Genomic DNA, 25,753 nt, shown 5'->3' with positions numbered 1-25,753 from the left:
TTTCGAGGATGGAGCCCAAGCCCTAGCAGGCAAGCGTCCGAGTTCCAAGGTGTCCCAGGGCCATTTTAGTGGACCAGGCCCAAATCCGAAGAGCCGTCCGCCATTTTAAGAATCCAATGGCAGCCGCCTATCGCTGCACCGCAAGAGTGGGCGCAACTCAACTACATGGTGAGCGAGACGCTGTAGCCGCAAGAGCGGGCGATAAACAGCTGAATGGAGGATGAGGCACAGTGTAGCAAAAGCGGGCGGAATGGCAACTGAAACGGTAAAGGGGCGCCCCAGTACAGCAGACGAGCCTCCACCTGGGGACGCCCGTTCACGCCGCCTCCCCCACGCCCCCCCCCGGGGCGCCCCACGCCGTTTTTCGGAGCAGCATTGTAGGATACCAAAACCAGTGCGGCAAGTTACTGGACATCACCTGGGTGCCATCCACATCTCAGCGCGTTTTGCTGCCTTGGGACTATTCGCACAACAGACCGCTACTGACGAGGCCTCCCCCCGCACCACCCGGGACGCCCCACGCTGTTTTTCTGAGCTGCATTGTAGAAAACCAAAAACCAGTGCGGCACCCAGGTAACATCACCTGGGTGCCGTCCAGAACCCAGCACGTTGTGCTGCCTTGGGACTATTCGCACAAAAGACAGCTACTGACCATTGTTGCTTCTTTTTGCCAAAAAATGTTTAAATGTATTTACAGTTTTTGTTGCGTTCGATATATTTATAAAGTTAATAAAGTTTTATAATCCTACTTTGTTGGAGTACTATATATTTTTTAAAAATCGGGTGAATGGGGCCTTGAATCGGGTTATTGTCATGTGTGGGCTTTGGAAGTGTGCTGCTACAGGATCGGACATTTCAAACTCAAATGCACGTTCTTTTTCTTACCTTTCCGAAGCATGGAGCGCAATAGCAGGCAGAGAAAGGGTGATGCAAGTGTTGAACACTGCCTGGCCTGGCAAGTTGCTGGCAGTGCCCCCCCCCCCCCGCCCGCTCCTGAAAGAGGGCACACACACACACCGCCGCCCCCCCGAGTACTTCACATATCTTTAAAAGACCATGCGCTTGTTAATGAGGCTTAAATGGTTTATCACCCCTTCTAGAGCCCCTGCATCGGCCCTCTGACGTTTCCTGGAAGAATTAGCACGTAACACAATACCAAGCACTGTCAGCTGAAACCCCCGAGGAATCGGGTTTTTGCTTGCAGGAATCGGGAGGCGGGAGACTAGCACTGAAATCGGTAGTCTCACGCCTGAATCGGGAGGGTTGGCATGTCTGGATTCTCTGCAGCTGGGGCCATAAACTACATCCGCAGGGCTAGGTGATAGCCTGGGACCGGCCTGGACAATCGGACACAGAGGAAGAGGAGTGTCAGAGGGTGCGGTAGTGAATAGGGTGAAAGGGAGGTGTCGGACGGGCACAGGGTGTGATTCTCAGGGAAGAGCAGCGCAGATGGGGGGAAGTTTATGGCCCATGCATGAGAGAGAGAGCGGGGGTGACCAGTGCGTGGGGGAGATGCTTGCGAGGGTGGGGAGCCGTGCTGAGGATCGGCGGCGTGCAGAGAGTGGGTCTGGTCAAGGCATCTAAAATGGCTGCCGTGCACGACAAAATTGTGGCATTGGAAAAAAGGCAAGATGGCGCAGACAATGTTTATCAATAAGGATTCATTTATAACAAAATATTTTATCGCAGTGACAAATTGGCGGTCAACACTTCCTGATTTCCATCGAATCGGAAGTTAACAGACGTCACGCAGCAAAAAAAAAAAACAAATCACGCACTGCCGCTGGAAGACATGTATCAACATATATGAGCCTCCTCAGCCACCCTCAGAAAACATAAGGGATCAGGATACTTCTCCCGCACCCCCTTATACCTAGTAATTTAATTAAAACGAAACACAAAATGGCGAATTCCCGTTTCGCTACCAGTTTGCGGCCCAGTTCGCGGCCCGAAAAGCGCTTCTACCGTGAAAAATCATTTTTTTTTAATTTTCCCCACAGGACCCTTTAATAACCCCGACATCATTGCTAGGGGGTCAAGAGGGGTCTACCTTGCCCCCTTTCATTAAATTCCCCCTTCGTTTTTCACCTCTTCTTCTCTCTCGATCCTACCGAGAGATAAGATGGCGGCCGCTCCGGACTGTTTAGAATGTTGACAGACACCGGAGAGCCAATCAGCTTCGCATCGCAAAGTTACGTTTCGCGAAAAGTAAGCGGACCGGAGCGCAGCCCGGAGCGTTGTTACAGATATATATCTTGTTTTGAACGTTAATATCTCAAAATCCACTGGAGCACATATATTGAGACCTAGCAAAGGCACATCGGGCTAACAGTCCCTACAATTTTGCCAAGTTTCGTGCAAATCCATTCAGCCGTTCGAGCTAAAAGTGAGGCCAACCGCCCTATGGAAATTAACATGGGGAAAACGCGTTTTGGGACCCCCCTTTTTTCTCGGCCCCCCCTTGACGTAACTCCCCCAAATTTTCAAGGGCTGCTCAGAAACGAAATGTGCCATTTTCCTGAAAATTTCAGCCGATTCCGTCCACAAACGCCAAAGTTATTAGACATAGAATTTTCAAAAATCCCATAGGGAAAAAATCCTAACTATATATACCTACTGGCGAGACGCCAGTAGGTAAGATATATATATATATATATATATATATATATATATATATATATATTACCTACTGGCGGTCGCCAGTAGGTATATATAGTTAGGATTTTTTTCCTATGGGATTTCTGAAAATTCTATGTCGAATAACTTTGGCGTTTGTGAACGGAATTGGCTGAAATTTTCAGGAAAATGGCACATTTTGTTTCTGAGCAGCCCCTGAAAATTTGGGGGGGGGTTCTTCAAGGGGGGGGCCAAGAAAAAAGGGGGGTCCCAAAACGCGTTTTTCCCATTCCACTTGTGGGACACCCCCGCGCCGCACGGCCACCAGCTGCTGCGTGTGCCCCTTGCCCTGCCTCTACTGCCTCGCTGACGCTGACCATGCCCCACCTCCGAGCGGCGTGGTCCGTGCTCGCCTGTAGGCTGCCTTCGCCTTTCATTGCTTTTGCCCTTGTTTTTGCTGCAATTTGTGCTTGTTTGTTAGTATTTTTGTATTAACGTTTTCCTTCCTGTTTGCCCGCCTACCTCGCCGCCCTCCGCTCTCCCTCCCCGCTTCCCGCCACCGCCGATTACCACGCCCCTTTTTTCTTCTGTACCCTCCCCGCTCCCGCCTCCCAGCTGCTCCGCCCACCCGCGCACTTGGCCTTATATGGAGACCGTGCGACGCAGGTGAGTGTGACCCACTTGTGGGACACCCCCGCGCCGCACGGCCACCAGCTGCTGCGTGTGCCCCTTGCCCTGCCTCTACTGCCTCGCTGACGCTGACCACGCCCCTCCTCCGAGCGGCGTGGTCCGTGCTCGCCTGCCGGCAGCCTTCGCCTTTCATTGCTTTTGCCCTTGATTTTGCTGCAATTTGTGCTTGTTTGTTAGTATTTCTGTATTAACGTTTTCCTTCCTGTTTGCCCGCCTACCTCGCCGCCCTCCGCTCTCCATCTCCGCTTCCCGCCACCGCCGATTACCACGCCCCTTTTTTCTTCTGTACCCTCCCCGCTCCCGCCTCCCAGCTGCTCCGCCCACCCGCGCACTTCGCCTTATATGGAGACCGTGCGAACGCGCAGCGGTCACGCGCAGCGGGTGCGCCGAAGGCGCGCCAAAGGTAAGCCCGTCTGCGCCCGTCCGCGACCGGATCGCGACCAGCGCCAGGACCCCTGGCCCACGAAGACCCCGACCTACCCGCCTGACGTACTCCGCCGCCACCCTCATCGCACTCAACACCGGCCGACTCCCAGAATGCCACCAAGCCTCACCACGACGCACCCACGGACCTTTCAGCTGCCACGCCTGCAAATTCACCTGCACCCGGACCTGCCTCGCACCAGCACCCGCCAAGTCGAACACCAGCAGCACCCACCTCTAGTGCATCCGCTCCGTCCACAGACACGCCATCGAACTCTGGAACCTCCTAGACGCCACAGCCCCTGACGTCGCCTTCCCCACGGAGACCTGGATGAACGCCTCTTCAGCTCCCGACATCGCCATCGCTATCCCAGAGGGCTACAAGATCGTCCGGAGGGACCGCAACGCCAACCAGATGGGAGGAGGCATCGCCATCATCCACAGGAACACCATCCGTCTCACGACCAGCACCGACAACACCCTGACCACCGCCGAACACCTGCATTTCCAGATCCACACCGACCCGAACACCACCCTCAGAGGCACCCTGATCTACCGACCCCCGGGACCACGCACACAATTCAGCGAGGACATCGCCGACTTCGTCAGCCCGCATGCCCTCCCCTCCGCTGACTACATCCTCCTGGGGGACCTCAACTTCCACCTGGAGAACAACAACGACCGCAACACCAGCTCCCTGCTCGACAACCTCGCCAATCTTGGACTCAAACAGCTGGTGTCCACCCCCACCCACCTCGCCGGACACACACTCGACGCCGTCTTCTCTTCCAGCACAGACATCGACTTCAGCCACGCCACAGAGCTTCAATGGACGGACCACAGCTGCGTCCATTTCACCTTCAAGAGAACGACGACCCACCAGCAACAGGCCGCCCGCAGAAGCTGGAACAAGATCACAGCAGACCAGCTCGCCACCTCCCTGAGCCAGCACCCTCCTGCCAGCTCAGCGAACCCCAGCCAGGCGGCCGACAACCTCACGAAGTGGATCAGCATCTGCGCGGACGAGCTCGCCCCGCTGAGGACCCCGCCCAGCAGACCCGGCAGCAAGAAAGCCCCGTGGTTCACCGACGAACTCAAGAGCTCCAAGAAGAACTGCCGAGCCCTCGAGAAAGTCTGGAGAAGGGAACCTACACCGGACAACAGGACCACCTTCAAGCTGGCCACCCGGAAGCACCACCAGCTGATTCGCGCCGCCAAGAAAACTGCATTCAAGGACCGTCTGGACAACAACGCACACAACTGCAAGGAACTCTTCAACATCGTGAAAGAGCTATCCAACCCCAGCGCAGGAAACAACGACATCACCCCATCGTAAGACCTCTGCAACTCCCTCGCTTCATACTTCCACAACAAGATCGCAGACATACACAACAGCTTCAACAACCAACCAACGCACACCAAGACCGAACAACAACCCCACACCACCACCCTCCACGCCTGGACCCCGATCAGCACCGAAGACACCATCCGCACGATGAACTCCATCCACTCCGGATCACCGACCGACCCCTGCCCTCACCACGTCTTCAACAAGGCCGACGCTGTCATCGCACCCCACCTGCGAGACATCATCAACACATCCTTCGACACCGCCACCTTCCCTGAGAGCTGGAAGCACGCCGAACTCAGCGCTCTACTCAAGAAACCCACAGCGGACCCCACCGAACTCAAGAATTACCGCCCCATCTCGCTCCTCCCGTTTCCAGCCAAAGTCATCGAGAAGACTGTCAACAAGCAGATGGCCGCCTTCCTCGAGACGAATGGATCCCTCGACCCCTCACAGTCCGGCTTCCGAGCCAATCACAGCACCGAGACCTCCCTCATCGCCGCCACCGATGACATCCGAGCCCTGATGGACAACGGAGAAACAGCGGCCCTCATCCTCCTAGACCTCTCCGCGGCATTCGACACTGTCTGCCACCGCACCCTAGTACAGCGCCTCAGCAACGTCGGAATCCAGGTCAAGGCGCTGGAATGGATCATCTCCTTCCTCGACGGAAGAACACAGAGAGTCCGCCTACCACCGTACAAGTCAGAGGCCTCCGAAGTCATCTGCGGCGTCCCTCAAGGATCCTCTCTGAGCCCCACCCTCTTCAACGTCTACATGAGCCCCCTCGTGGCCATCGCACGCCAACACAACCTCAGCATAATCTCCTACGCCGACGACACCCAGCTGATCCTCTCCCTGACCAACGACCCCGCCGCCACCAGAGCCAACCTGCACGAAGGGATGAAAGAGGTAGCCGAGTGGATGACGACCAGCCGCTTGAAACTGAACTCGGACAAGACGGAGGTCCTCATCCTGGGCTCTTCACCCTCCGCCTGGGACGACTCCTGGTGGCCTCCCGCCCTGGGCACCGCACCCAAACCAACAGACGATGCACGCAACCTGGGCTTCATCCTGGACTCCTCCCTCTCCCTCTCCATGACCAGGCAAGTCAACAACGTCTCCTCGGCGTGCTTCAACATCCTACGCATGCTACGGAAGATCTTCTGGTGGATCCCCACCGAGACCAGGAAGACCATCACCCAGGCCCTCGTCACTAGCCGACTGGACTACGGCAACGCCCTCTACGCCGGTACCACCGCCAAGCTCCAGAAGAGACTCCAGCGGATCCAGAACGCCTCTGCCAGACTCATCCTCGACATCCCACGAACCAGCCACATCTCCGGTAATCTGAGAGACCTCCACTGGCTCCCCGTCAACAAAAGAATCACCTTCCGCCTCCTCACCCACGCACACAAAGCCCTACACGACCAAGGCCCGAGCTACCTCAACAGCCGAATCAACTTCTACGCTCCCAAACGCCACCTCCGATCAGCCAACCACGCCCTCGCCGCCGTCCCCCGCATCCGAAGAGCGACTACAGGAGGAAGGTCCTTCTCCTACCTGGCCGCCAAGACCTGGAACTCCCTCCCGACCGACCTGCGCCTGACCCAAGACCACCTCTCCTTCAGGAAGAAGCTGAAGACCTGGCTGTTCGAGCAGTAGCGGCTCCCCCCCTCCCCCAGCGCCTTGAGACCCTACGGGTATGTAGTGCGCTCTATAAATGTCATTGATTGATTCATTTTTCCATATGGCGGTTGGAATCACTTTTAGCTCGAACGGCTGAATGGATTTACACAAAACTTGGCAAAATTGTAGATATGGTTTGCCCGACGTGCCTTTGCTATGTCTCAGTATATGTGCTCCAGTGGATTTTGAGAAATTAACGTTTTAAAAAAAATATATATCTGTGACAGCGTCCAGGTTAGCGCCCCGGTTCGCGTACCTGACGCGTAACGGAACTTTGCGAGGAGAAGCGGATTGGCTCCCCGGTGACTGTCAACATTCTAAACAGTCCGGAGCGGCCGCCATCTTGTGTCTCGGTAGGATCGAGACACAAGAGGTGGCAAAAACAAAGGGGGAAATGAGCATTAGGGGGCAGAGTACATCCTCCCCGACCCCCTAGGTTTGATGAGGGGGCTTTAAAAGGGCCCCACGGGGCAAAAAAAAATAAAATTATTATCGTTTTTTTTGCGGGGGAGCGCCCGGTACGCGCACCGGGAAGCGGTCCGGGGAGCGTAATATACGGAAAAAAGAATGAAAGAATGTTCAAATATTGTATGTTTATTGATTGTTCTTTTTGTTGTATTTTTTTAAAATTTTTTTTATTTAAGTACCAACATGTAGGTACCAATGCAGAGTCTAGAAATAAATATACACCGTTTCCTTTGTAGATATCTTGCATGTTGTCAGAAGTTATTGTGGTATATGGAATTCATAGCATAGTCTGTGAGGAAAGCAGAAAGAACATGGAGGCAGGAGATGATAAAGAGATGTTAAATACACATTGGAGATAATATAGTAGGAGAAAGGAAGTAACTATGAGCAAACTTACTATGTAACACAAAAAAGTTGCACAGTATATTTTAAGTCTCAGTTTATATTTTATCTTTTTGGGTCCTATTTCATAATTTTCATATTAAAAAGAATAATGTCTCAAACAATTTTAACTTTTAAAATTTAAATTTATTGTTCTGATTTTTCAAAATCTAAGAGAATTTGTAACATTAAATCATCAGGAATGTCCTCCTTTTCATTCCAAGAATCACATTCACATTCTTCAGCACATTTTAATAATTCTTGGTCTACTGATTCATCCATTAAGTCTAGTTCTTCTTTTTCTTGGTTTGGATTGCTTTTAATCTTAATTTCAAATGAAATTGTATTTTCTTTTGGCTGTGCTTCCATTTTCTTGCTGTAAATTGCATTAAAAAATATATCAGTGGAGATAGGGCACTGTTGGGTTTAAGTTCAGACAGGTGCTTGTGAGTTTTTAACAGTGAAGTAATCTTTGGGCAGTGCATGGTTTCAGGCAGGAAGTAGAACTATTAAAAAGTGCCTGTGATGAAGCCTAAGTAAATTCATAATTATACCACAGAAGCCTAACTCAATCAATAATTTAAATAATTAAGTCTTTCTCAATGACTAACTCTTATAGAGGGACAGTATGTAACTATCTAAAAACGTTTTCCTTATTTAATTTAAAGTGCATAACATAGTTCTCCTTTCAAATTTTTAAAATTATATCTTACCTTTGAAAAAGAAGTTAAAGTTGACAGTCAAAATGCTCTTGAAATGTACTTCAGGAAGTAGTAGTCAAAATGGCTGTGTTTCTCTCTTTCTTTATATATATTCAGGTACATAACCAATCAAATGTCTTGAAATAATAGTAGAAAATGAAAGTAACATTTTAATTGGTTATCAATTATAACACTTCATATGTGTTTCTGTCATGTAATTTACCTCAGGATATTTAGTCAGTCCTACAGCATAATTTTCTCAATGGAATTCCATCAAATTTGGGTAAATGGTAGGGACTGCTATGTAGTAGGGCCTATTCTATATTTGATGAAAGTGTCTCCAGTGGTTTTCCTGTAAATTACTTTCCCACCTTTTTTTAGCGAGCGCTCACCGGTGCGCGCCCCGGTACGTGTACCGGCAGCGTTACGGGAGTCCTCCATTTTGTGTATCGGTAGAAATGAGACACAAGATGGAGGGGAAACAATGTTCGGAATGGGTAGAAGGGGGCACGGTAGACACTTTCTGACCCTCTAGGTTTACAGAGGGGGGCTTAGGACGCTCATATAGGCAAAAAAATAAATAAAAAAAATTTGCGCTGGGAGCGCCCGGTACGCGCACCGTTAAGCGAACCGGGGAGCGTACTTTGGTGAAAAATAGTGAAAAAAGTTCGAAAAAGATAAACGTTTTGAATGATCAGAGGTAGGGTAGCTCTGAAAAGAGCTATTGGGTTCTGTGGCTGATTTAGGTACCTACAAGTAGGTTCCAATGCACAGTTTTAAATTCAGGAGGAATATTCTATTCCCCTCATCTGAGAAGTGCACACCATCTCCTCTGTAGATGTCTTGCATGTTGTAACGCAAGTTATTGTTGTATATTGAACCCATTCTAAAGTCTCTCTTGTAAGCAGAAACCGATTTATTCACATGTTTCCGTGCATTTTCAAATTGTGGACAAAATTGGTTGGACCAGTTCCATTTCTGTCTTTGGCATATATTGGAATATACCAAGGCAGTTTGGGGAAAAAGTGTCATCAATTGATGAAAGGTGTCCTTTAAAAGCATTTCCAGACCAACCCCAGTCATAGTCACAAAATCATTTCCACCACAGTGCACTATTAAGAGGTCAGGGTTTGGCAGATGCATAAAAAAATTATAATAAAAACATATAAAATATATTTTTCATTTAAAAGAAGAATACATTTTACAGCTTTTGATATTTGCTATTAAAAAACCATTGAAATTCACTGAAAAAACCATAGGTTATAGACCATATATAGTTAGGAATTAGCATTTACAAAACCTTGAAAATTCACTGAAAAAACCATAGGTTATAGACCATATATAGTTAGGGATTAGCATTTACAAAACCTTATTTTACTCACACAAAACCATTGAAATTCGCATATATAGTTAGTTGCACTAACTATATATCGCGCACCCGCAATCCACTGCTGATGATGTCACATATTACATCATTCATGACATGGTCAGTGACATCACTGATGACATCTCAAATGACATCACTGATGACATCACTGATGACATCTCAAATGACATTACTGATGACATCACTGATGACATTTCATTTGACATTACTGATCACATCACTTATGATATCATTTATGTGATAATACAATGAACCTCTTCAGACTCTAATATAACCTTAGATACAATCAGTGTAAACAGACACTCACAGACTGTCACTCATCCATGGAGTTACTCACACACCTAGTCAGTCATGCAAAGAATCAATCACACCTCCATTTCCTCAACTATACAGTTATACACACCTTACTTATTCAAACATATACTAACACATATTTACTCTCTTATACAATCCCTGATACAAGTTCACAATGATTCATACAGCCACTCACACATTTACTGGCTCTTATGCACAGTTATTTATATATGTCAACTCTCACATATACTGTGTTTTACATATGTACTTACTTTGACATGTAGCACTGAGATATCCATTCAATCACCAATACACTCATGCACACAGTCAACCGCCCATACAGCTGTTTCCACATGCACTTTTGAACCCATACATCTAGTGTATCAACTGCTCACACATCTATGCACAGAGTCATACACCTCCAAGCCACCCACACACACACTCAGTCTCCCATACAAATACTTGGGCAACCAATCAATAATCCTTATAGTTACTCATATAGCTACTTATCAACACATGCAGCAGTTTACAGAACAACAGACATAATGATGCACAAATTAAGACAGTTTAGTCACTAACCCATGCACTCAGTGAGACACATTTAATCACTCACCCATACAGTCAGTCATGCACCTACTAAATCCTTCATCCAGACACTTATACATCCACTCATTCTTCAATATGTAAGACATATTTTAACTTTACAGAAACATACAGTCACTGGATGTTGTCATCAGTGATGCCATCAGTGAAATCATTTGAGATGTCATCAGTGATGTCATCAGTGATGTCACTGACCATGTCATGAATGATGTAATATGTGACATCATCAGCAGTGGATTACGGGTGCGCGATATATAGTTAGTGCAACTAACTATATATGCGAATTTCAATGGTTTTGTGTGAGTAAAATAAGGTTTTGTAAATGCTAATCCCTAACTATATATGGTCTATAACCTATGGTTTTTTCAGTGAATTTTTTTTACAGCACAGACTCCTCACCGCCGTCGCTCCTCGCAGTCCCGGGTGCTTGGTCAGCGGTGGTGAGCCGTAATGTATTCCAAAACGATCCACTCCAATTCGGCTAGAAAGATGACCAGCACACGATACCATAGATTGTGATTTACTTTAATTCAAGCCCCTACCCCCACAACAGACGCGTTTCGCCAGAAGGCTTCGTCAGTGTTCACCTGTGCAAAGTTACACGGCGCCATTTAAAGCCATATTCCTTATTTACATCAACAACATAAATGACGGTTCTATTGTAATAAGAAAACTTTTACAGCGGCCATCTTTTAGTGTGCAAATACGCAGACCAATTCATTTTCTCAACAAGGCGTTGTGTATAATAAAGTGCTACAGTGCATGTTAAAAACAATTTAGCAACAAGTTACTCTTTTATAACAGAATGCGTGCATACTGAGAGATATTTCACGAGCATATTTCTCAAAAGGCTACGGTATTTACAGCAATGTATTTAATAAACATATGTCTATTTGTACACCGTAACCTCGACTTTCTGATAGAAATACTGCCCTGAATGGGCCTAGCCAAGCTATTATTTTGGACAGCTTGATTGAGCCCTGGATGGGCAATCTAAGTCATAGAGAACAGTCGGGCATTGCTCAAATGTATACTTTGGAGGTAAGCACCTGCATGAGGGATTGGGGTACTCCAAGGTGTTGTTTCTAATATAGTTGTTGAATTAGAACCCAATTGTGTCTACAGATGTACCCACATTTCTTCATTATTGCTTAATCCCCAGGGGACCATTGTCTTTAGACCGATGATATATTTTGACTCAAGAGTACGAAGTAATCTTTCTCTATCACCTCCTCTTTTGGTACGTTCCACTTGATCAATACAATAAAAGCTGAGTAGGTCCCTGTCGCTTTTGTGGAATTCTGCGAAGTGTCGTGCCACGGGGTACGACTTATCTTTGTTCGCAATCGCCCGCATGTGTTCAAGGATTCGCATCTTAGTAGGCTTGATTGTGTTGCCTATATAGCGTTTCCCACACGGACAGAGGAGGCAGTAGATAGTGTACTCAGAATTACAGTGAAACAGGTGTCAAAACAAGAGGAAATTCCCAGAATGATCACAACCTTTAATGTGAAGTCAGGAAGGATCATGCACATATTTCAAAAAAATTGGCATATCCTTGACACTGACCACATAATCAAAAAAGTCATCACAGAGAGACCTGTAATTACATACAAGCGCAGTCAATCTCTGGTGGACCATCTTGTCCATAGTCATTTTACGTCCAAGAAAAAATCTGTGCAACTCTCAAAATCAAAAGGATTTTTTCCTTGTCGAGCCTGTAAGGCCTGCAAAACTAGCAAAATAACAAAAACATACCCAGGAAGAACCGATGAGAATGAGCCTGAAAAAAATATCAAAAAACTACTCAACTGTAATTCTGAGTACACTATCTACTGCCTCCTCTGTCCGTGTGGGAAACGCTATATAGGCAGTACAATCAAGCCCACAAGGACCCCCCAAAAATTCTTGTGTCGAAAAATCGCGGGGTACGCTTACGTACGTGTACATATGTGTACCCAGTGGAAAAAACAGTCTGCTTTTTTACAAATTACCCCCCGGGGGGAATAAATCCAGGGGGCATAGTGAAAAAGAAGTGTGGGGGGGCCCCAATCCCCCCCACACTGTCCCGGGGACCGCCACCCCCGGGGAAAAGTACACATTTCTGCAACGCAGCCACCTGGCGCATACTGGATGTTCCAGGTGGGCTAGTTGGCCCCCATGGACACCCAGTATGCAAGGGGAATTAGTTCCCCCTCTGCAAACGCACCAGGGGGCTGCGTTGCAGAGAGGTGTAAAAAGGGGCGTGGCCTCATTACACCTCTCTGCAATGCAGCCCCCTGGCGCATACTGGAGATTCCTGGTGGGCTAGTTGGCCCCCAGGGACCCCCAGTATGCAAGGGGAATTAGTTCCCCCTCTGCAAATGGGCCCGGGGCTGCGTTGCAGAGAGGTGTAAAAAGGGGTGTGGCCTCATTACACCTCTCTGCAACGCAGCCTCCTGGCGCATACTGGAGGTTCCTGGTAGCCTCGTTGGCCCCCAGGGACCCCCAGTATGCAAGGGGGTCCCTTGCTTTACTATTGAGCAAAATATTCCTGTAAATTCTGCCGAACTACAAATTCCAATTTACTCACCTGTTATCACAAGAAACGTTAGTGCTGCATCTTTGAGCGCACTGCTGATCCTCAAAAGTAATTCTAACCATACTTACAGTAACTTGAATTGCCTTCCATAGGCTAACATTGACTGGTTTCACTTGGAAATTTTTCTAAGTGTGGAGTTTTGGAACTTCAAAAAATTCCTCTAAAATCAGCCGAACTACGAATTCCGATTTACTCACCAGTTATCAGGAGAGACCTCAGTGCTGCATCTTTCAGCTCACTACTATTCCTGAAAAGTAAATTTAACTGTACTTGCCAGTTACTTGAATTTCCTTCCATAGGATATCATTGCCTGATATATAATATTATATATAAATAAAAAAAATATTAAATAAAACAAAATTACAATTTCAATATTTTTTTACAAACATATTTTTCAAATAATATAAAAAATGTGTAATTTAATATAAAAAATAAAATATCTCAAAATAAATAAGTTAAAATAATGTAGTAAATCAGTATAAAAAAATATAACAATTTATACATTTAAAAATTATCATTTACAAAACCTTTGAAATTCACTGAAAAAACCATAGGTTTCTGCCACGTTATAGTTAGGAATTAGCATTTAAAAACCTTAGAAATTCACTGAAAGAACCATAGGTTTCAGCCACGTTATAGTTAGGAATTAGCATTCAAAAAAACCTTAGAAATTCACTAAAAAACCATAGGTTTCACACATGTGATAGTTGGCTGGACATTTCACTCATACAAAACCATTCAAATTCCCCCGTTATAGTTAGTTCAGCTAACTATAATTTGCGCGCCCGCAATGCACTGCTGATGATGTCACATATTACATCACTCATGACATGGTCAGTGACATATCTCATGACAACCTATGGTTTTTTCAGTGAATATATATATGTATATATATGTCATGTCATTGAGATGCTCACTTGAGCAAAATTGTTATCAAGCAAATAAATGGATGGAAAGCGTGGCATGCTGTAATTGCCGCTAATTGGCCCGTGAGCAAGGATTGAAAAGTTTGAAACACGTTGGGCCTCATCACAAAATATTACCTGGATTGTTTGAATATTGACAAGGAATGCCGCTTGGAGTTGAGTGCATCTCCATACTCTTTGGCAGAGGTGTGTATTTTGAATATACCATCGAAATTCCTCCGTTATAGTTAGTTGTACTAACTATAACTCGCGCTCCCGCAATCCACTGCTGATGATGTCATATATTACATCATTCATGACATGGTCAGTGACATCACTGATGACATCTCAAATGACATCACTGATGACTTCATCCAGCGAATGTGATTTGGTTCGATATTTAAGTAAGGATTATTTATATAGCAATCTGCGTTAAAGACTGAGTGTTTTTGTGGGTGTCTGGATGGAGGATTTAGAAGCACTATGATTGACTGTTTAATTGACTTTTTTAAAGTGTCTCACTAAATATATGAGATAGTGATTAAACTGTGCGAATATCTGTTACACTCTATCTCTTATTGTGCAAACTACTACATAAGTTGGTTACTAGCTATGTGAAAGTCTATATTCGTAATAATTAGCTAAGTGAGTATCGGTATTGAATAGTGAATGAGTGTGTGGTTCGGGGGGGAGGTGTGTGACTGTCCAAAGATGTGTAAATAGTTGATTTAGTAGGTATATGAGGTTATGACTGCACGTGGAAACACTTGTTTGGGTGAGTGAATCTCCATATGGGTGTGGTGATGAGTAACTATATTTCTCAATGATACATGTCCAACAAAGTAGAAATATAAAAGGCAGTGTATGTGAGTATACTTAAGACTCAGTGATTGTATGAGTGATTGTATCGAAAACTGTATACTTGTAATAGTGATTTTATAACACACTAAGTATGAGTTACTATCTATATGAATAAAGTGGTGTTTGTATAAGTGTGTAGCTTAGTAAATATAAGTATGATCAATTGTTTGCATAAGTGAGTAGGATGACTGCATAAGTGAATAGGATGTGTGCTGGTATGTAATGTCGATGTAGGTGTATAAGTATATTTAATAGTATTCTATTGATCTTTGTTAACATGTATGAGTGAATCTATAGGTAAGTGTTTAGATGTGTGTATAGATGTAGGAATCTCTGAGTGGGTTTTTAGAAACTTGGATTGGTGTGTCAAATCATTCAAATATGGTACGCTATATTTTATAATGAGTGTTAAAAGGTTATGCTAGTGTATGATGAGGTGTATCAGACTGTCACGTGGATGATGGCATCAGTGATGTCCTGGGATATGTCATCAGTGATGTCATTAGTGATGTCACTGACCATGTCATGAATGATGTAATGTGTGATCTCATCAGCAGTGGATTGCGAGCGCGCGAGTTATAGTCAGTACAACTAAGAGCACTCCTGCTATGACTATACATACCTTGTAGCTGTTCTCCATATAGTGTGACACTGTCAACCAGCCCTGAACTGTAAGCCAATTGCCAGCATGTTCCATCCAGGGATTTTATAATATTGCTGTTAAGCATGTTCACGATTCTCGGTATTCTAAGTGCTATTAGATAAAAGAAATCCAAGTATTGTCTAAGTTCTTATCCATGAGAAGAAATAAAATGGCAGCTACTGTAGTCAATTATGGTAGGAATGCTGATTACCCCACAACGTATGATCGTGAGCCATGGTAGGAGCTGTGTCGCTGCTGAGCAGAACAATGTCAAGTGTGGCATTTTCAGTCAGTCCTTTCTTTATATCTAGCTGACCTTTACATGCTGAGACTTTTTGGCCTAGATTTGTAAGGGCAAATTTCCTCATTGCGAAGTGAGGTTGAAAGGTCGGCACCACCTGATGTTGTCATGAATGATATGAGGACACATGGCAGCCATGGCTTTAGGGCATATAGGAGGTAGTAGGAAGAGTGAAGAAAATAGTGTGAGGGGATAGGGGTAGAGGAATTAAAAATTAAGAGAGCTGTTTGGAATTATGAAAAACTTTCACAGTGTAGGAGCTCTAGTATATACTCATTAACACAACACTATTTTCATGTTTTTTTAGCATCTCTGGTCATCGACCCACAGCAGCTCAATCTGATACCGGGACTTCCACTGGGGATCTGCACTTGCACCTGTGACTCGTACCTGCCCCTGTGACCCGTCCCTCCACCCGTTAACTACATCACCACAAACAGGATTACGCAGCCTCAGCATGGACCCGGAGATGATGGAGAGTCTGAAGGAGATGCTGCAAACCCGCCCGGAATATGGGGAGGTAGAGGGCATCCCGTTGGTCAAAACTACCTGCGATATATGGGACCAGATCTGGAGATTCAAGGCCCGGTCGGATGACTTGCTAATTTGTACCTACCCCAAAGCAGGTGAGACTTGTCCCAAGAGAGGCAGGGAATGGGTGATAAAGATAACTGGTTAAACATTTTAAAAAATGGGGAAGTCAGAAAAGGTAATTTCATGAAGGAGTGTAGAGTGTGAAGGAAATTTTGTTCAACCTACCATAACAGTGCTTTAAGCTTTTGAAAACACTTGGAGAAAGGAAACAAGAAATCACAACACTGTAAGTGAAGTTATTAGATAGTTACAGCAAAAAGCATAAAATAAATAATATGTTGGAGGGTTGGTGCCAAGAACATCCGGCCAGTTCCCCAGATATTACAAGGAGACCCAATGTTATTAACCACCCTGTCTTCTCCAGTACCATTCAATTTAACATAGGTTCTGGGCATATTCAGAGGAGCGACTGTAGAACACAATATTCTTATGGATTGTCCTTCAAAGGCATAGGCTGTAGCAGATACAATTCAGCCATGTAATACTAACTTGTTTTTATAAATAGCATGTGTAAGTGTTACCTAATTTAATGTTATTCAGTTTTCCTACCTTAGAATGACGGAAAATTGAGGCGATCAGGTCAGGATTCACAATGACATCAGAGCCTGCAGACCACAGGAAATCTTAGAACCTACAATTTAACTTACTAAGAAGAATAACTTACCTGTCATAGTAACTTGTAGATATGCCTCATTTTTGCCAACCAGTTGATGTTCTCCCTGCATAGTAGGGTGCTGGAGCACATTTGGACAGCTTAACACTCAATTTCTCAAGTCTTGTCTAAGACACCATATGCACTGTCGCTAGTGCAAACTTTTGTTACCTTACAGAGAGCTTAGAAGCTACCCATTACTTACTTCTGGTTGGCTTTATTGTCCTCTAATTTGCTTACTTCTTGTCACCTTCCATAGACTTCCTTCCTCTTCGCCAGCGCCGGCTTTAGGGGGGTGCAACTGGTGTGGCTACACTGGGTGCTGACCTCGAGGGGGGGCACTGTCCTCACCGGAGGGGTCGCAGTGTTTAGCAGTAATGTAGGATTTTAGAGCACCTGCTGCAAAGTTCCTTGTGCGTCCAGCTTTCAAGCAGCAATAAAAATGTAATGACAACTCTTGTTATTAATGTTCCTGCTAGAGAGAGAGAAAGATCAGCGTTTTATCAAGTGTCAGTTTTGACTCACCATAAAGTATTCCTGAGGGTAAATTTGCCTGCTGCAAAGTACAGATCTGTATTTTATGGGGATAGCTGCGTGGGTTTGTAAAGCCAGCCTTTACCAATGAAATGTATTTCAGAGAGATGCTATGGAGAGATGAGGGGCTCTTTTACAGGGTGGGAATGAGGGAGTTCGAGAAGATGGTCATATGGAGGGGCACCAAAAAAGATTGTCACCAGCACTAAAGCCAGCCCTGCTGTTCTTCTGTTCATCCTTCCCTTGGAGCATGGACACATTACTTCTGTCCTTTCACTGCTCATGTTCCAGGTGCTATTTTTTCATTTTATTTAAGCGCTCTACAAGAGTGCATGTGTTTTTCTGTGATCTCTCTTCTGTACCTCTCCCCCTCCATATTTCTTCCCAGTCCCTCACCCACCCTCTGTTTTCCGCATGCTTGCCCTAGACCCTCCTGCCAAGTCTCCGTTGTTTGTGTGCTTGCCTCCAAGGCAGGCCATTGTCAGACTTCCCTATGGCTGTAAAACCCCATGGTGCAGTGATGCCATCTAGTCTTTCAAGGACTCGTTTTTGTGTAGATCTTCAATTAATGGAAATCGTGAATACTATCACCAGCAGGTGATGTCTATTGTCAAGTGGATCATAAAAGTCTATGGCTATTCCCTCCCATGCATGCTTTGAGAGTTCTGACATGGTCAAGGTGTGATGAGTTGATTCTTTGCAGAAAGGCAGTTGCATAGATACCAGGCCTTTAATTTCAGACATGGTCTAGGAGAGCTTGTTTTGTAGAAACAATTACACAATGTCCTTCATGGGCCACTTCAATTATTTTCTGTCTCAGACTCTCTAGAATCAGAATTCTCAATCATCGTAGGATAATTCTTCCCTGAGTTATAGACAGTTAATTTTTTTAATTTTTTTTTGTAAGACGTTTATTAGCATTTGTAAGCAGTACACAGCATGGAGCCTACAACCCTGGGGCCGGCTGCGACACATCAATAAGTAAGGATAGAACTTATACACAGCTCTTCAGCCAATAGCGTCAGACCCGGCAGCATAGAAAGTATTATATGCATCACGTGTACTAACATTTCGTATTTACATTCAAATGACGTCTTATTTTTACATTTTACTACAAAAATAACCAAATCAATAGACTCAACAGTTCTTGTCCATTTTACACAGAAATTCGGTATTATCGACGAGGTAGTACACCGGTATCCGCAGTACGGATACATATGGTAGTCCAATATAGACCCTCTGATTATCTCCGCTCACGTCAGACGGTCAGCGTGCCTGCCTTGACTCAAACTATATCAGCACCCCCCTGTCAATCAGCTAAAGCAACTCAATCGTCCCCCCCCCTCATCATCTGAACCTTCAGTATTATCTTCTTGCATTCATTTGGAAAATTATTATACAGGTTGCTTCTTTTCCTTTGCAAAATACGAATCCATGTTAGGAACCTAATGTCACTTTTTTCACTATGATTTGTTGGAATATGTTTAGTTTTTTTGCCAGAATCTATTCACTTGGGACACAATTACACTGTTTTGAAATTGTACAAATGTATATAAATGTGCGAATTGTTTACATGTGTATCTATTTTTGCTGGTATTTAATATATTCTTCCAGTGCATATACCACTTACTTGCCTTTCGTCTTCTTTCATATCACCCATATTGCCATTGTGCATTTATACTATTATAACTAACCTTAAGTACGGCCAGCGGGAACAATGCCGTGAAGATTAGTTTCCCAACCTCCCTCAAACACTGATCTCACCACAATGAAATAACACACTATGGGAAGAGAAGTATCCAGGGAAAAGGGAAGGGAAGGGGAGAAAACAATAAAAGATGTCCTGTTTCTGTACAGGATTTGGTAACAGTCTCTTGGCACCCTCAGGGACCCCTGCAGATAATAGAAAGCAAGAATAGTATGAGAAGCACCACATACATTCAACATACATATACTACCGGATAGCACTTACAAAATACACTTACAGGAGTTATGTCAGCAGAATACCTCTTTACCAACAAAGCGTTCCCTGGTATAGGATGCAAAGGTAAGTAATTCCCAGCTTGTAATGGATCTCGCACACCATATGATAAGCACAACTCAAAAGTATTGAAGATGTTTACAATATAGCGTGGCTTCCTGTAGAAACAAAGTAAGGAAAAAGTAATACTGCGTCACAAGAGGAGAGCGCCTTTATGCGCAGTCTCCGACTCTCATGAGTGATACGTAATACCTGTGTTATTCTGATGCCTGGATATCCTGGTGGTGAGGGAGGAGTGCTGAGGGTAGATGGTGTATTTCGTTAGAGAGGAGAGCGCCTTCATGCGGGGTCTCCGACTCTCTTACGTGACTCTCCTATATCCTTGTAGACTTTTTCCCCGAAATATGCTCAGGCTCCACAGAGGTATTAAACTTGACAAATAAAGTAGATTTGCGCTTAGCTCCAAAAGTGCTGAGAAATGAAGCGTCCCAAGCACGGTACAAGTAAACAGTGTTTTTACTTGCTGCACACGCCGGACACTGGAATCCAGAAAGCGCTTCACGCGCTTCTTTAGAAATGCAGGTGAAGGGAGTAATGCGTAGTCCTTGAAGCGAGAGCCTCCTCGCTCCGCTCTGATTGAAGGACAAAACAGGAAACAAAATCTCGGACGAGTTCGAAATAGCGCTAAAGAACGCTACTGGGGAAGGAAATGCCGCAGCTTTACCTTGCAGCAACTCACGGCGGGAAAGGAAGAGTGCGGCAAGACGGGTCGGTAGAAAGGCTCCGAAGGCAGTTTGGCAAGCCCCGTTGTTGGCGGATGCAGGGCTTAAGTAGGAACTAATCCTGTCTAACGCCTACTTCTGGTAGCCTAGCCCCTAAGCTTCTTGGGACTTGTAGTTCCCAGGTAAATTCTACTCCTTGTATTTGTGCCATTCACAGCCAGGGAAAGTGATGTGTGCCTGTAGTATAAATGTGTGCCTTTCCTGTTAGGGGTACCCATTATCGCTACCCTTTGAAGGAGTTCTGTCAACTTATATAGGTACTCAGGAAAAGTAGTCAGCAGGGTTTTGATCTTTCCCTGGACGATGCTCACTGGTGTAACTATGCTCTTGCAATCGTAGTCCCCATCATTCAATGCATCGATGCATTTTGGCCTTAGGCTTTCCAAATATGGTGACTAGCATAAAAGGCTTTCCATACAGGATGACATGAAAATGTTCACAAGCGCATAACACAGCTAAGCTTTCTTTTCAGGTTGTGAGTGAGTACATTCTGATTGAGGCAAACTGTTACTTGCATATGCATCAATATGCCTTTGAAGATTCATGTGTCCACTTTGCTGTGCAAGGATAGCTCCTAACCTGAAGGGGCTAGCACTCAATAACTAACTCTGTATGAAGCTTATGATTGAAGTACGCCATTTCCATAGCATTCTCAATGGCTGGTTTGATTCTTTAGAAGCTTTTCTTACATTAATTAAATAAAATAAAAAAATGTTGTCAAGTCTTTCAACAGTGCACTAACAGTGGCAGAGTCTTGTTTTTAGCTGGACACACCATAGAAACATCTTGTGGGGATCAGTATTTGACAGCACTTTTTCTTTAGAAGGATCTGGTGACATACCCCTATCCGAAAAGATATGGCCCAAGAATTTTAGCTTTGTCTTATGGAACTCACTCTTGTCTGCGTTAAAAGTCAAACCTGCATCAGCAAGCAAAAGACATCATTGTGTAAGAGCTTTAGCATGTATTTTTTGTGTTGCTCCGAAAACCAATCTGTCATCGCTGTAATTGAATGCATTCATGACAGGCTGTAGGATAGGTTGAATGATGTCTTTAAACAGTTCAACAGCCGATGGCACATCAAAACGTAGTCTTTTGTTTCGAAACAGACCAGCATATATAGAAAAGGTTGTAATGTACCTGGAATTCTCTTCAGGTTCTAACTGATGGTAACCTTTATTTAATTCAAGGCGAGAGAAGACCTTTGCACCATTTAATTGCGCTATTATGTCAGCAATATCTGGACCTGGATGTTGTTCTCATTTAATTGCCTTGTTTGCCTGACTCATGTCAACACATATGCGTACAGCTCCCTCACTGTCCGATTTAGGCACTACCACTATGGGAGAAACCCATGACGTTGGACAAGTTGAATGCTCAATAATGTCATGCTTAAGTAACACTTCAACTTCTTTTTCAACAGCTTCTTGCAAATCAAAAGCAATTTGTCGAAGTCTCTGAGCAACTGGACGGATGCCTTCATTAATATGCAACTTTACTTTCGTAATCTTAACTTTTCCCAAACCATGAAATAACGATTGCAACTGACGTACTAATTTGTAATGAGCATTCATGTTTAAATTCACAGAAATCAATCCCATATCAGCGACTGTACATAAACTCAGCTGAAAAGCACTTGATGCTGAGTCTTGAAGCACATGGAAGGGTGCTTGTACCTTAGTTTTCTTTTGTATCATTGTCGCTACAAATTAACCGTAACTGTTTAGCGACGTTGATGCAGCCCAAGTGTATAATTTTGTTTGCGAAGGCGTAAGTTGTATCAATGGAGTTGTGCCCCAGGACAGTAAACTTGAGCAGGCCTATTTCTCATTACTGTTGTGAAGTTTACATTATAAGATTAGGAGCATATGCACTGCTTGTTATGCTGTGGCAGTTGTTTCCCCGAGTGTTGCACACAAGATAGTATGTCAGGTAACAACTATAATTGAATATTCACAGTTTTGTGCTTGTATTTCGGCTACAATTAAACCGGTCCTTAGTTTAGTAGACTACAGTTATAGGTTACGAAATGCCCATTGATTAGCAGCTAACAATGTAACTTCCTAATATTTTATCATATCTGGCTCGCAAAAAATATACACACTTTCAGCTGCACCCTGGAATTTGCTGCTACGTTCTACAGAAGAAGACACACAACTGGGTTATTCATTGCATTAAGATGGGTGGGGGCTTTGCATGGCAGCCAAAGATGGTGGCAGGTGCTTCGCACCGGCCAGCAAAATATTCTGCCTATCGGACGCCTGGACCCTGTCACCGGGTGGAGGGCACTACGGAAGCAAAAAGCTCCCCCCCCCAAACCCCCCCCCACACCCGGTTCAGATTTGAGGTGGGTGACTGCCCGGGAGAAGGCGGGCGACCGAACCTGACGTGAAATGCTCCGGACGGCGCAGGCCAATGCTGGAGGCGCAGCGCCGTGCATTACGCAGCAGCCTGCCCTGACTAAAGGAAGTCGAGTGCAGGAGCCCAGGTGAGAGGGGCCGGGAAATGTTGAAGTCCCCCCCCCCCCCCCCCCCCCCATGAGCCGCAAGGAGGTGTGTGACAGCGGGAGCCTGAGCGGGGACACAGTCCCGACCACGATCGAGGCAGGGAGGAAGGGCAGCGTGGGGCACCCGAACTGTGGAGCAGATCGAAGTGCTGTAGAGAATGGGAGCAGATCTCTCTCACGGGGCACAGTTCGGGGTTGTTAAGCATGCTGAATAGATGGTGGCTGGTGAGATTGGACGGGGGCACCTCTGGGGAGTCAAGCAGAGTGAGGCAATGCCGCCCGGGAGTGAGCGAGTCTGAGAGGCCGCCTCCCCATAACTGCTGCATGGAATGTAGAGGGACAACAGGAGCAGCCGAAAGTGAGCGGGTTGAGTAGAGAAGCAGATCGGGACGCCGTTGAGCCGACGGTGGATTGTGTTTTAACATCCCCTGCTTGCAATAGGAGAGCAGCAGTGGTGGAATTGGACAGACAGTGCCCGGACCTGGGAACAGAACTCCCTGAGCAAAAAAGTTGGACCCCTGACCTGAGGAGGTGCACCGAGTTAAACTGTATTGCCCCGCTATTGGGCGGGGGCGGTGGCACTTGCCTGTCATGGAGTCACCCCAACAGACTTGCCGGCAACATCTATACAGACCTAGCACCCGTTGGGGGAGCATGACAAGTGGAGGAGGCCGCTGGGCAGGGGTTGCCTGCTGAGGTGCAGGACGATGGGAGCAGCTGTGAACCGAGACTGAAGACTCTTAAAGGAGGCCTGGATCCTCCTATGGAAGGCATGTGGGAACTGCTTAACAGTGACTAGCTGGGGCCAAATACACGGGCCCTGTTCAGGCTAGTTCTGAGAGTTGCATCAACAGATGGACTTGGGACAGGGGAAATATTGGCCCAAGTGGACAAATATCAAATTAAGCAGAGCAGCACCACGTGCTGGGCGTTAGACAAGGGGAAAAGAGAATACCCCCTAACCGTTGCATTGTCCATGTGATCAGGACTACGAGCACACTGAAAGGGAAAAATACTATGTAGACCCTAAAGGTGGTGTCTCCTCGAGGAAGAATGGTGTGCCCTGCTAGGGCCAGTACAGTTGAACTATCCCGATCTATGTGTAGCTGGCATCGCCCATCAAGACCCTCAATATTAGGGGATAGACTTGTAGGATAGATACCTCCCAGCAGCATACATTTGATGAGTGATAAGGAGGGAAATATCCCTTACAATATGGGTAAGCCCAGAGCAAGACAAACGGGGCCTCCCCAGGAGCAAGAGGAACCTAGCAGGTTGGGATGCAGGCCAAGCAGGCTGATCCGGTACAGCTGCAGTTGACTAAGATCCTGTAGGCAATCACAGATTCGAAGGCCACACTGCACCAGGATATCAGCACAGTGTCTGTTGGACTGGGTCTCCTCCCAGTGGCGCACGCAAAACTGACCGAGAGAGTGAATCAAACAAAATCTACACTTGTGGAATTGGCTCCAGCACAGTGGGCACTGACCGTATATGTGGGAAAGCTGAAGAAAAGAGTATGCTCGATGGAGAAAAGGACCAAAGATGCTGAAGGCAGGAATGGGAGAACATACATCAGGGTGCTCGGCCTACCTGAAGGAGTGGAAGGTAAAGACATGGCGCCCTACCTGGAATGGTGACTGTGGACGGCGGTTGCGTCGGAGTGCCTGTCTGCCTTCTACACCCTGGAGAGGGCGCACCGTGTACTGCCCAAGCCTCTGACCCCGGGGTGGCCACCACGCCTGGTGGTAGCTGGACTCCTCCACTTCAGAGAAGGGGATTTGCTCCTGCAGAAAGCTTGGACGGAGGGCCCGTACGGGATAGACAACAGCAGAGTCTCTATTTTTTTCCAGACTATAATCTGGAGGTTCATAGGAGGCGCACCTCTTTCCTTGAGGTCTAGAAGGTATAGAGGGAAGAAGGAATCCAGAATTTCTTTATATTCCCGGCCCAATTGCGCATAATTGTAGGTGGGAATGCCCACTTTCATGATGATCCTAGTTCCTCCTGGGAATGGGTTCAGACCTACAAATCTGGAGGCCTGCTGGCTCGACGGGGCGCTCACTGACAGCCCGGGGCCCGCAAACCCAGAAAACGTTCAAGGAACCGGTTGAGGCGTAGGGTCCCGAAGAAACAGAGCTTGTCACAAACACAAAAAGAAAGTGCTGCAGGCTGTGGTGACCATTATGCGGGAAAGGAAGACCACATCAGAGTCTGGGACCCTCTCTTCGAGGTAAACTAAGGGGATTGAATCTGACTCTTCTCACTCTGTTGGATATCCGCTGCCGGTGGTGACTCCGAAGACAGCAGATGAGATCGTTTAGCACTGGAATATGGCCTGCGATGCTGTGACCCCCTGGATGATGGAGGCCTCTGGAGATTCACCCGGGGTCCGGACTGGCATAGACAGTCTAAGACCGGAGCACCTTAAGCACCTCATATCCTTTTTGGCCAAGCTTGGGAACTGCTGCATCCCCCTAGGATCCTTACCCGGTGAGGTTTGGGTCTTCCTTAGCGCTTAATGTTGTATGTGAAGTTTGGGCAGTCGACGTTGCTGGACTGCTCTGGGACATGGGGGTTGTTCAACATGGGGGTTTTGTTTTTAAATTCTGTTATATTGTTTGCAGATTTGGGTGGAAACGGTTTCTGAGGAGATTTACCAATGAGGGGGTGGCGTGCTGAGGTCTTTGAGTGTTGTACTACAACTATGTCTTCTACAAATAACTCATTGACAGATAGCGAAGGCAGATACTTCCTCCTGTTGGGAAGGTTAGCGGTACAGGAGATAATGCTGGGTAACACTTGTGCCCCTA

At 46.0% G+C, this 25,753-nt stretch overlaps 1 protein-coding gene across 1 annotated transcript in view; it reads left to right on the top strand.

Annotated features, from left to right (window-relative positions):
• Window positions 1-25,753, top strand: part of LOC147705735 (sulfotransferase 1C2-like) — a 595,887-nt gene that overhangs the window by 143,287 nt on the left and 426,847 nt on the right. The window contains exon 2 of the mRNA XM_086932182.1: window positions 16,199-16,517. Within this exon, the coding sequence (XP_086788308.1) occupies window positions 16,349-16,517 (169 nt within the window). The 5' untranslated portion in view covers window positions 16,199-16,348. The remainder of the gene's footprint in view (window positions 1-16,198; window positions 16,518-25,753) is intronic.

The sequence above is a fragment of the Lissotriton vulgaris genome, chromosome 7, assembly GCF_964263255.1.
Source record: "Lissotriton vulgaris chromosome 7, aLisVul1.2, whole genome shotgun sequence".
NCBI lineage: Eukaryota > Metazoa > Chordata > Amphibia > Caudata > Salamandridae > Lissotriton > Lissotriton vulgaris.
This window is presented reverse-complemented; position numbering and strand designations above follow the sequence as displayed.